At 38.9% G+C, this 13021-nt stretch overlaps 1 protein-coding gene across 1 annotated transcript; it reads left to right on the forward strand.

Annotated features, from left to right (window-relative positions):
• Positions 1–1576: 1576 nt before the first annotated feature.
• On the forward strand, positions 1577–13012 carry ampd3a (adenosine monophosphate deaminase 3a). Its single transcript, XM_042486409.1, has 15 exons — positions 1577–1677; positions 5186–5408; positions 5556–5736; positions 7013–7178; positions 7270–7489; positions 7591–7720; positions 7888–8082; positions 9062–9193; positions 9273–9436; positions 9539–9665; positions 10437–10600; positions 10950–11070; positions 12279–12452; positions 12620–12730; positions 12827–13012. The coding sequence occupies exons 1-15, from the start codon at positions 1638–1640 to the stop codon at positions 13001–13003; spliced, it is 2325 nt and encodes a 774-aa protein (XP_042342343.1). The 5' UTR covers positions 1577–1637; the 3' UTR covers positions 13004–13012.
• Positions 13013–13021: the final 9 nt, after the last annotated feature.

Below are 13021 nucleotides of genomic sequence, written 5' to 3' on the forward strand. Positions count from 1 at the left end.
GCAGTGACGTGTCTAAAAAAAGGCAAAAAAGCCAAGATAAAGACAGCAGAATATAGAGAGCTAGGTGTGAGATAGGACTGTAAGTGGTCACGTAATGGCCTGGTATGGGATGCACACAGTGATGAGAAATAATGAATTATCATCCTTTTTCTCTAAAGTAACTGAGGAGATGATGTATGGTCAACTCCACATTTCCGGTACATTGCAGAGTCGCAAACACGAGTGTGTACACACCCACATTAGTCCACAGTGCGCACCATTAAGATATTCTCCATATTAGTGCCAAATAATGCTTTCTGCAAAGCTACAACATAACTCTATTATATTTCTGATGTTTCCAAACTGTGCACTTAGATCAATGAGAGTAAGGCTCCTATGACTGCTAAATAAAATATTTTATCTTCAGTGTTATTTGAGTGAGGAGTTAGGAAGTCTTCATTCCTCAATACAGATGAAGGACATTTTGACTGATCACCTTGCAGTGGTGGAAATCAGCAGGCACCTTGATGTTAACAAAGAATGAGTTGTTTCTCCCCAGGGAATTCAAGCATGCAGAGATGCATCTGTTGACTCTCTGCCGTATTGTTGTTACATTTCATAGAAACATGACCATCTGTGCATCACATGCAGATTTGAAAACATCTGGTAGTTAAACAGAATTGCACTACAAAGCTATTGATTCGATAATAAAAAAAACTGCAATTAATTCTGAGTTAATTCAGGGGAAATGCTAATAGAAAATTTGTCGTAGCTTGTGGTTTTGTCTTATCCAGGTCCAGGTTTGGGTGATATCAGGCTAATCATTATTAAGTAGTTGGTTGATCCTCTAAACCTGAGCTTCTCACCACTGATATTAAGGATCAGTCTGGTTATATGGTTATAATTAATTGGGCATTAACAGTAAGTATGGACATAAATAAAATACATTATGCAGGTGTGCATCATGTACAGATAACAAATGGGAGATAGGGTCAGCTGTCTTTACTATCACCGAAATCTGAGTGTTAATCGGAGAGTGTACGGTAGCCTAATGCCTTCTGAGGACAATTCTTTGTTTTTGGAGCGACATTTGCCAGGACACCACAGCAATATTATGTATTTTCAGACGTACAATACCAAAGTCAGAGCCAAGACAAAACCAGTGCGAAGAACCGAGAGAACAGTGATAGATGGGCGAATATTGGATTGTTCTCAGACTGCCAACCTGCAGGTACTTTAAAAAATTATCACAGCAGCTTATGACACTGACTGAAAAGGACAATTCCTACGACTACCTGGTTGTGATGCCTCTTTGCCACAGAAGTAGCGAGGAGTCTCTTTTCCTCACTCCCTCTCTGTGTGTCTGAGAGAGACAGTAAGAGAGACAGATAAGTAGAGCAATAGGCAGCAGCCTGTGTCTACTCTGAGTGAGGCCGTCTCTTTGTTGACAGCCAGTTTTGACATAGTCTCGGATTAGTAGCTCCGTCAACATGAGGCCTCTGGTTCCTTAAAATAGAGAGAGATGGGCAGTCAGGAAAACAAAATTGTTATTGTGTGCCACTGCAGTCTCATAGACTGAGTCTGACCCAGATAGATGCAGACAGAATCTCTTAAGGTACCACTGAGTTTGTCCAGCGCTTCACTGTGTCCAACTTGAGATGACAACGCCACCAGATATGGCTATGAACGGCACTGAAGGTAAGCGCAGAACTGATAAAAGGCATATGATTATAATACAAGATAATGAATGGCAGTTAAATCAACTAACAATATAGGCTCTTCTTAATACTGCACATCTGCTATTATTCAAAGCAAAGGCAAAGTGGTAAAAGGAAGGAGTCTCTGAGGTTGAGTTGGTCAGCAGAAAATAGCACAGCAAGTGTCAGGGAGATGAGTCCCTGCTGGGTGTTGAGTAGCTTGGACTCCATGACTGAGTTTGCAAAAACCTTAATTAATTTTTGAAGAAATCCCACATTAATTCAACTTGATGCAAATTAATAAATAAATAAAACAAAATAGCAGAAAAACTTGAGACCATCTTGCAATCACTCCATCTGCAATACAGCAACCAGTGACTTGAAAAAAATGTGGGACAGGGACAAAAAACTGGAGGACCAATTGCACCCCCCACCCCCATACTTCCGGGTTCCTTGCTTGGACCACACTAATCTATGGACTCCACCTTAATTTTGATCTCAGCTATACACCTGTAAAGTCTCATTATTGTATCTTCTGTGGTTTTGAAGCAATCTCATTAACAATACCTGCCAAGAGACAGACAAAACCATCTTTGTGGTAGTGTTTGTTACAATAAGTATCACCTGAACCACATTTTGCCATGGTCACACTAGAGTTGCAGCAATATATCAGTTTCACGGTATACCATGGTATGAATGTTGATGGTTATCATACACTGTACTTCAACATTTAACAGTAATGCCTGTTTTTTTTCCTTTTTAGCTATGACATGTTCTAGTGTACAAGAATAAATAATTAAAGGGCTCTGAGATGTTCTTGACCCTTATTGCCATGGTAACTGCCAAGGATTGTAGAGATTTTTTCTTGTTTTGCCTAACACAGTTTGTGCTCAGAAATAACAATATCAGACATAACGCTACTTAATGTAATGTCTAAACAGTGTCAAAGCTACTGAAATGAACTTACCAATGACAGCACCTCAGCACGACGAGTAACTTGTGAGGTAAGATGTTTAATGTTAGCCCAAGAAAAATGGAAATGGGAAATGGATGCTACTAAAATAAAGCTAAAAGTCAGTAGCTAAAGTTAGCCACAGTTAAATTACCATTTTGGCGACATTTGTACCTAGCTATAGCTATATTAAAGTTAGTTCATTAGTCTCAAACTATAAAAAACTAACTGTCCGAATACCAAATCGTTGACCCTTAAATAGGATTACCATTGTTGATGTAGCGTTAGCTAACTAAAATTAGCATTTTAACGTAATGTGTTCCTAGCTATATCTTATTTAAGTCGGTTCGTTGGTTTGAAACTAAATGAATAAACTATCTGTCCGAATAATTTAACCATTACCGTTCATGCAGTGTTAGCTAACTAGGTTAACGTTAACTGCTAACGTTAGCCGCGCATTGATTTCTTGAAAAGGTGGTTAGGTTAGCTTTATATTGTAAGTAGTCCGTTTTTTTTTTCTTATAAAAAGCATCTTTTTTCCAACAAATCTAACTTCAATTTAGTGGAAAAAAATGAAGTGAAGTAATTATATTTACAAGGCTTATAAGTTTTTGTTTGTTAATTTTGACTTTCCAAGAATGTTTGGGTTAATATAGCTAACACTAGTTCCTGTCCAGCTGTCAGATGGGTTGATGTTTATGTTGTTGTGAGTGCATCTGACTGTGAGAAAAACATGCAATTTTTTGTTTCACAGTTTTTCAGGGTTTACAAGGGGGAAATTAATAATTGATAAGGCCATCATCTCCAGATCAATACTGCTTTATGAGTCTATCCATTTCCACAGTGTGCATGTGGTGCCATAAAGCTGCACAGGCTCAGTGATGCACACAGCTGTTGTCAGAATAGTGTTGTGTGTCTGGAATGATAAGCTTCCTGGAAGCACCCTGGCAGAGCGGAAAATTGGCTTATATGACACTATGCAACATGGTTTTTCTCTGCTGTTGCCTCAGCACTGAACTGTATCCTCTATCACTGAGGATATCAACAAGACACTGTCAGTTCACCCAGGTTATCTTCTCTCTGAAACAGGCAGTAACTCTGTTTGACATAGCTGCTGTACTGTATGTGTATGTGAGCTTGACTGTAAACAGACAAGGTGTGTCCACGATTACATACTGTAATAAAAATAAATGTTATTTAAAGCTATGCAGTTGATAATGGCTAAAACAAAATTCATATTTTTATGAAGGAGTGCAAGTGGCTACTCCTATATAGTAATCATATACTTTATATACAGTCTATGATAATAACGTGTCAAGAATAGCTCAGGAGGACTTGCATTCCCACAAAGGTCATGAATTTGGCAACTTTAGTGGAACTATCTGACACGAGTTATTTTCAAAATGTCATTGTACCGCTGTACAATTAAAAAGGACAAGCTAGTGTTACCAAACAGTATGCCATTGCAGTCATTGTTAATAAGAATTGCCATGGCACCTTTCAAAATTGTAGTGACTTACATACACAAAAATGGCAAAGGATGAAAAATTAAGACAGCAAACAGACATACATGATAACATTAAAAGCAAATTATGGAAAACAACAACAAAAGCTAGACCATTTTAAATATAATAATTGTTTATCATGACTGTGGAATAAACTGGAGGCATATGTAAATTGGCTAAAATAGGCATTATTCATACATATGTATACATGTATACATGACACTGACAACCTGTAATTCTTGTGTGCTGGCAGTGATAGAAGTACTTTGTTACAAGCAAAATAAGTGCATTTAAACAGTTACTTAAGTAAAAGTACAAAAGAATTAGCATCAAAATATACTTAAAGTACCAAAAGTAAATGTTCTCATTATGCTGAATGTCATTCAGACACATATGTATTATATTACTGGATTATAATTTTTGATGCATTAATGTCTGCATCACTTTAATGTTGCAGCTGATAAAGCTGAAGATATTTTTTTAATACTTGATATGGTGTTGTGTCGCTCAATACGTAATAATACAATATAATTCATGAGTTCATTTATATTTTGTTTTAATCATCGTTATCTGCAAAGGAACTAGAAACTTTTAAAATTAATATAGTTAAGTAAAAAGTACAATATTTGTCTCCAAAATATAATGAAGTAGAAATATAAAGTAGCATAATATAGAAATACTTCCGTAAAGCACAAGTATGTCAAAACTATACAAAAGTACAGCACTTAAGTATATGTACTTAGTTACTTTCCACCACTTGTGGCACCACTAGAGGTGATTTTTTATGATTTCCATTTGGGGTTTGGAGGAAAACCATCTTGATAAAAGTGCTTAAAAAAATCCATCAGGACATGTACAGTTCACACAGAGCTCTCCAGGTGGTGATGCCGTGCAGCAGTTAGTTCCTGCTCCGAAACCTTTACAGGGATAGAATCGCTTGTTTACAAAACAGCGCAAACTGGTCAGAGCAAGAGCTGATAACGAGGGCAGACCGTCTTTGAGGACGTGTCACTGTCACCAGTCATTCCACTGTAGCCTCTACTTTATTGCAGACATGCCTCGTCAGTTCCCGAAGGTAACTTTGAGTGAGGCAGAGGAAGAGACACAGCTTCTAGCAGAGAAAGTATATGCAACAGCGTTGAAGGAGGAAGACAACAAGGATGCCTTATCACTGTTCACCATGCCTGAGGACTGCCCAATTGGCCTCCAGCAAGCCAAAGAGCATGAACTGCTTAAAGAGCTGGCAGAGCAACAGTCAGAGGAGAGTACCAAGAGGTAGGCCCTGCCGTTGTCTGGCACCAAATCACAGCGGATGATCGGTCAGATCAATGTTACAAATAAAGGCTTTTTAATAGACTAATTGTTTCATGACTTCTGAGAAGATTATGTTAGCTTATATAAACTATTTTGCTCATTTTATAGGAGGAAAAGCTTAAAGATGATTCGTTCCCAGTCCATGTCCCTGCAGATCCCAGTGAATACAGATTGGACGCGGTCAGTGGCGGCCACGCCCTACCTGTCCCCCAGCTCCACCTGCTCATCTGTGCCAGAAAGCTGCCCTGATTACCAAAGGGTCACTATTAGTGGTGATTACTGTGCTGGAGTAAGTACTATAGACATAAATGTCTGATAATCATTAAAGATATGAAAGAGGAACTATTTTCAAAAATCATGTGAAGGCCCAGGCACACCAAGACAATACCAAAGAACTAGGCGAAGAAGGTCAGCTGGTGCGTTGCCTTAAATTGTTTGTGTCTTGGCCAAACAGTTTCACTTGAAAACACCTCAAAGACTACAACCAACAGCCAGCTAGCATATACGTTCTGCGCCCGCGTGAGAGGAAACAACTCTCGATGGCGGAAAGTGCCGGTAGTCTGTATTTGTTATTAAAAAGGGACATCTGAAGACAGGACAGATTTATGACGCTAGCTAGCCAATTGGCATATTAACAACACAACCCAATGTTGAAAGAACAAAAGATATTTATTGTGTGCCAGCAAACAATAAAATAATCAGTTACAAACCATTTCTGCCAAAGTGCTAATCGGCTAAAAGAAAATAATCTTACTCAATCTAACAAGTTTGCTTCAATCTCGCGCCCTCTTGACTTTAGTTGTTTGTTTACTTTCCTCACTTCTGTTTTTCTCCTTATGCATTGTGTTGAAGTGCCAATCAGAATGATTTCTTTCACTGATGGACTCTGCTGTCTCAACATGCTGAGTCAACATTCAGAAATTTTGAATCGCCGTCATTATGAAATTGCTGAAACGAAAAAGCCGACAAGCACCTACTAAGGATGGCAGATGTTCACCAGCGGCCCGTCATTGACAAATGGCCGATTGTTAAGCTTGGTGTGTCAGGGGCCTTATTACTATGGTGTGAGACAGTCCAAATGTATTAGTAACAATAAACAGCTCTCTCCTAAATCCAAAACATAAGTGCTAAAACTTTGAGATTTCATTAGGTATAAAGTCTGTTTGCTCCATAGACAGTGAATTGGAAAAGATGTTCTAGATGACAATGAGAACACCCTGGGAAATATTCGTAGTATATGGGAACATTTTCTGTTTTAGACTTTATACCAGAAGACATCACAAGACTGAGAGACTTCTCTCATTTCTGGCTTTGAGAGAGAGTAGCTCAAGCTCACAGTTATTAATTGAACTTTCTAAGGCCATGAAAATAACATTTGAATTCTTAATTTAGGTGGTGTTCCCCTTTAATGCTTCTGCAGCTTTATGTAGTGTATATTTACTGTTCTCCTCTAATTACTGTCATGTTAACAGAATGTCCACAGAAAACATAATGTTTATTTTTACAATTACTGTGCCATAAATATGATTAGGCTTTATTTATGTGTCATGTCCATCCCCATTCAGATCACAGTGGAAGACTATGAGCAGGCAGCCAAAAGTCTATTTAAGGCTCTGCTTATTCGCGAGAAATACTCAAAGCTAGCCTATCATAGATTCTGCAGAACCACAGCCCAGTTCCTCCGCACTGCTGAGAACATGAGATGGAGCGAAGAAGACGAGGTTCTACCAGGTGTGAAGTGCATGCACATTACAGTTACCAGTGATGACCTATGTGTTATTCTGGTTCATACGACAGTAACTGAACACTGTTCGTTCTCCAGATATGTGCCCATGTCCAGCTGAGGGAGAAGATCCCTACAGCATGGAGAACATTCCTGAGAACCTGAATTATGAACTGAAGATGAAGGATGGGATAGTGAATGTTTATGACAATGTCAAGGCGCTGAGAGAAAATCAGCCCCATGACCTTCCATACCCAGACTTGGAGACTTTTGCCATAGACCTCAGTCACGTTCTGGCCATGATTGCAGATGGACCCACGTAAGTTGCCAAAACAAAATGGCACTGGTTGTAAAACCAGTTTTTGCCACCTTTGTGCGCAGTATTACACTTACTAAACTGAGGTCCACTGTAATTTTCAGGAAGACCTACTGCCACAGACGACTAAATTTCTTGAGTTCGAAGTTCTACCTGCATGAGATGCTCAATGAGATGGCTGAGCTAAAGGAACTGAAAAGTGTGCCTCACAGAGATTTCTACAACGTTAGGAAGGTATCCCACACATTGCCTCTTTGAAAACACCTGAGCATATGAGTTCATAACATGCTGTCACTTCTTCCATAACTTTCACTATTTGTGAAAAAAGTTAAGAAAAGCATGTTTTTTAAACACTTGATTTGTCCTTAAGACTAAACATAGATTTTGTTTCTTTCTCTCAGGTGGATACACATATTCATGCAGCCGCCTGCATGTCTCAGAAACACCTGCTGACCTTCATCCAGGAAACATATAAGACTGGAGCTGACCGTGTGGTGATAGACAAGGCTGGACAAAAGATGACTCTTAAGCAGGTTTTCCACAGCCTCAACAAGGACCCCTATGACCTTACTGTGGACTCTCTGGATGTACATGCAGTAAGAAAAGTATAATTTGGTTTAGCATTCTGTGTTCATGAATTAAAGTTTTAAAAATGTGAATATTGGGAACAAAATTAATATAGTTCTTAATTTATAAAACTGGCTATAAGCAATGGTTACGATATTATAACTGTATTTCGATTAGCGCAGGCAGGGCCCTTTACCTGACTCTATGGGCAATAATCTACCACGCATAAACCCACTGGAGTTTGCACAAACATAAGTGGCTAATCAATCAATCCAAACCCTCTTTCCCATGTTCATGTGTCTAAGTGATTGATGGGAATAACGTTTTTTTCAATTGGTCCAGTATTGAGAGGGAGCAGCAGCCAGCCTGCTATGTAAACACTCAGGGCATGTCCATACCGTCAGTCTATGTCGACAAAAAGTGTTTGTTTTTGCCACTGACAGGCTCAGATTTAAGTGTCTGACAGGATTATTGGAAGAATTCCTGCAGTAAGATCATTTATGCTTAACCAGAAACAGCCCCAAAATCACCATCGTCAGACCCACCAGACTCCGAATAATTTACAGTGCAGTGGGTGGAGCCTGATGAATGAGCGCCCTGTGGCGACATTTCATCGACTGCAGCTGCACTGATCCTGACTGGCTAAAGTATAGTGGGCAAAGAGCTGATTACTGAACAGAAAAGTAATGGCTGACAGAGTCATATGCCTCCTTATATATTGTGGTCTTTGCATGTATTCAGGGAGGCTCGTCCTAATTGGCCAACTACATTTAAGCAAATGTCTGAGAGAACGCATGTATTAACCATAGAGTCCAGTGTCAAGGCACACAGTGATAGGGAATTTCATGTCAAAAATCTCCCTGCTCTTTTTTTCTTTATCTCTCTGCTTCTAATTTATATCACATCATTTCACTTCCAGCGCAGGTGAGCGTCAGTATTGCTGAGCATGTTTTCATGACTGACCATTTTTGATTCACAATTCTGCTTTGTAATCTATGAACATTACAGGGGAGACATACCTTTCACCGGTTTGATAAATTCAATTCCAAGTATAATCCAGTGGGAGCCAGTGAACTTCGGGAAATCTTTCTGAAAACAGACAACCTCATTAATGGAGAGTATTTTGCTCGCATCATAAAGGTATATCGTGTAATCATACAATTTTAGTTAGAGCCTTTGCAGAGACATTTTAGGGAACTTTACTTCTCACTTTTAACAGGAAGTGGCCCATGACCTGGAGGAGAGTAAGTATCAGCACGCAGAGCCACGCCTTTCCATCTACGGGCGCTCTCCAGAGGAGTGGGAAAGTCTGTCTAAGTGGTTCATTCACCACAAAGTACACTCTCCGAACATGAGGTGGATCATTCAAGTGCCCAGAATATAGTAAGTGCTAGAGACAAAGAGCCAAGCCTCTATTTTAAAAGTTCTTAAAATGTGAAATCTTGAAATATCCTGAAAGTTCAAAACATTTTGTGTGTGTTTCAGTGATATTTTCAAGGCAAAGAAGCTGGTGCCTAATTTTGCCAAGATGCTGGAGAACATTTTCCAACCTCTGTTTGAGGCCACTGTTAACCCACAGAAGCACAAACAACTTCATGTTTTCCTCAAATATGTAAGATGTTGTATTTTTTGGGGGTCCATCACACCAAAATCTATCTATAAATCTGTTTAATATACCTTCAGTTCATGCCTTTAACTTAGCTTGTGATCACAAAAACAAGTTTCTAATTTACAACTAATATTACCTATTCATCGCCGCTCATTTGTGGGAAGTAATACTTCACTTGAACCACCCCATTCAGCATTTATATGCAGTACATAAATACTTTACATAAATACTAAATGTTTTTTTAGCACACTGTAATATAGTAGTAAGATGATATAAGTGTTTATTTGTCAACAAATGTAACTCTTCCTGTAGGCATTCACAACGTGGTGGCTGGTATATAATAAGATAATGAATGACAATAAAGTAAAACAGTTGTTATTATGTAAAATTTATTCATAGAAAAGGTTATACTTGTTGACAAATGCTTTACATTAATAATCACAGTAAAATATCTGCTCATGACAATATTATAGAGTTTTAAAAAATTTATTTAACAGTCTATATAATGCTTTCAGAGAATGATATGCAGGAGTTAACATAAGGTGTTACCTTGTGGAAATTAATTTAGTAATTTTAAGGTTTGATTATATAATTAAGGGACATGAATTACTATTTTGAGTTAAGACATTATGAAAGCATTTCATGAGTAAGAACTATCAGATAGAGGAAACAAATAATAACTGTGACCTAAATCTAAAAACAATTTGCCCTTGATGACTGCCTGACTTTATGCTTTTATATAACTGTCCCAGTTGCAAATGACTCTTCTTGCAGGTGGCAGGCTTTGACAGCGTAGACGATGAGTCCAAACACAGCGATCACATGTTCTCCTTCAGGAGCCCAAAACCAGAGCAGTGGACTTCAGATGACAACCCTCCCTACAGCTACTACCTCTTCCACATGTATGCAAACATCATGGTCCTCAACAACCTCAGAAAGTAAGAGCCAACGCCTTCGTCCCTCTCCAGAACACACACTTCCTCATTAAAAGAGAGCGCTTTGCTGCGAGATTGACGGAGCAAAATGTTTGCCTTTAAAGTGCAGGACCTGACCTGGTACTGTGGGTCCAGCACTCATAGTTGACTTTGTAGAGCTCAAAGTCAAAGAAGTGATTCATTAATGAAAGGAAAGTAAAAAGAGTACAGAGCTATCGATCTCGGACATCTCACTATGAAGTACGGCTGACATCTATAAATACTCTCAGTGTGACGAATACGAAGATGAGCAAAATTAGGCACTGCTCCATGATTTGCTCATAAATTGATTATCCTTTTCTGTCCTCTATAGAGAGCGTGGGCTGAGCACCTTTCAGTTTCGTCCTCATTGTGGAGAAGCTGGATCAATCACTCACTTGGTCTCTGCATTTCTCACATCTGACAACATCTCACATGGACTCAACTTGAAGAAGGTACTTTAGATTTGTGCACAGGTAATGCAGTGGGGGCTGAAATGATCATCCCCACGATTCAATATTATCATGATACTCAGGTCAAGGTACTTTATTATTGCAATTTTAAATGTTTTGTGAGTGTTCCAATGACATATATTGTGATTTATGACCTTTTATCAATTGCACATTATGTCCACAAAAGAAAACATTGTCAGCATTTATTTTAACCTAATTAGATAACGTTTTCTGTCTGTTTATCTCACTTCAATCGTTTTTTTAATGCAGCAAAGTGTATCTAGTCAACTGAAAAGCAATTGATTTTATTATTCTAGTAGGCTACCAATACTTTAAGTTGTACGCGCAATATTAAGAATTTATATAATAAAAAAACAAAACTTGGCGTCCATGTATCGATACAGCATTGCCATGGAAAATATAACAGTATTATGCTGTGTTAATTTTGCCCCCCCAAACCTAGTATTTAGGGAAGATGCTGCGTAAGTAAGGTATACTAATCCAAGAGTAATCCTCCCCAGAGCAGGGAGGAAATAACATGAGGCTGCTGCTGTGTGGGCTTACTCACAGCCAAAGATCAATAACATGACTGTACTCAGAGCTTTTTGTCCCTGCTCAAAATGCATTACAGAGGACCAAAATAGCTACGATAATGTGAGAACACAGAAGGAGCAAGACACCAGAAAGACGAGGGGCACATTCACATGCTTCAAATGGGGATCCTTGAATAAACAATACACAGCTTTTGTCGTGATGATTAAGTACAAATAGACAACAAAATCAATACTGTTGTCAACTTGTCTCCCTTCTGACCATTTCAAAGACTTTGTTGGTTAGATGCCCAATTTTTTAAGCTTGTGTATCGGAAATGTCTTGCAGATCTGTCATTATTAGCAGTGTGATTCATCACGGTGCAGCTGAAAATGTGAGAACTGTAGGCGAGAGAGAGGAAATCAAGTTTTGAATTTCCAGTGTGAATGGACAGTGTTTCAAATGTTCTGAAAAAAGAGGCCAGAAAGTCCTGAAGAAAGAAAAAATGCTGACAGTGACTCACTGATATTGATTTACAACCCAAACTGCATAAATTCACAGCATTTTAGTTCATTGAGGTATTAAACAGTGGTGGAAGCTTTTTTTTTATTTCTGTATGCTTTATGTGCGTGTTTCTGACTGCCAGAGTAGTAATAATTTTTTAAACTGTGTTCCCTCAGAGCCCTGTGCTGCAGTACCTGTACTACCTGGCCCAGGTGCCCATTGCAATGTCTCCACTGAGTAACAACAGCCTGTTCCTGGAATACTCCAAAAATCCTCTCCGAGAGTTCCTGCACAAAGGCCTGTGTGTGTCCCTGTCCACAGACGATCCCATGCAGTTCCACTACACCAAGGTAAACAAACACAAATACACATCAAACACAATGATTCTGAGTTAATGTTCAGAATGCCTGAATTCTTGAATTTTAATTTTATACATGTATTATTGCAGAGAGTATAGATGGATTTAGCTCTGCAGTATAAATATTATGTATATGTTGTTTGTGTTTCATGATTCTAGGAACCGCTGATGGAAGAGTACGCTATCGCCGCTCAGCTGTGGAAGCTCAGCACTTGTGATGTGTGTGAAATAGCCAGAAACAGTGTGCTGCAAAGTGGACTGTCTCACCAGGTGGCATTCTCTCCCCTCTTTTTTCTGCCACATCACCATCATAATTAATCAGCATTGATCCATCTCTTAATAATTTACTTTGTTGTTTGTTTACAGGATAAGAAGCACTTCCTTGGAGCAAACTATCAGAAAGATGGACCTGAAGGGAACGATATCCGTCGGACCAACGTCGCCCAGATCCGCATGGCTTACAGACACGAGACACTGTGCAATGAACTCAGCTTCATAGTCGACGCAGTGAAGTCTGAAGCTATGAACTCCATATATGAATGAAAAGGAACTCGCGTCAGA

The sequence above is a fragment of the Plectropomus leopardus genome, chromosome 1, assembly GCF_008729295.1.
Source record: "Plectropomus leopardus isolate mb chromosome 1, YSFRI_Pleo_2.0, whole genome shotgun sequence".
NCBI classification, from domain to species: domain Eukaryota; kingdom Metazoa; phylum Chordata; class Actinopteri; order Perciformes; family Serranidae; genus Plectropomus; species Plectropomus leopardus.

What these genes read in the sequence shown, in the direction of transcription:
- ampd3a (XM_042486409.1), top strand. Translation starts at nt 1,638, where the DNA reads ATGACAACGCCACCAGATATGGCTATGAACGGCACTGAAG. An exon ending in ATTTCTACAACGTTAGGAAG is followed by an intron (nt 7,721 to 7,887) that starts GTATCCCACACA and finishes TCTTTCTCTCAG; the next exon opens with GTGGATACACATATTCATGC. An exon ending in ATTCAAGTGCCCAGAATATA is followed by an intron (nt 9,437 to 9,538) that starts GTAAGTGCTAGA and finishes TGTGTGTTTCAG; the next exon opens with TGATATTTTCAAGGCAAAGA.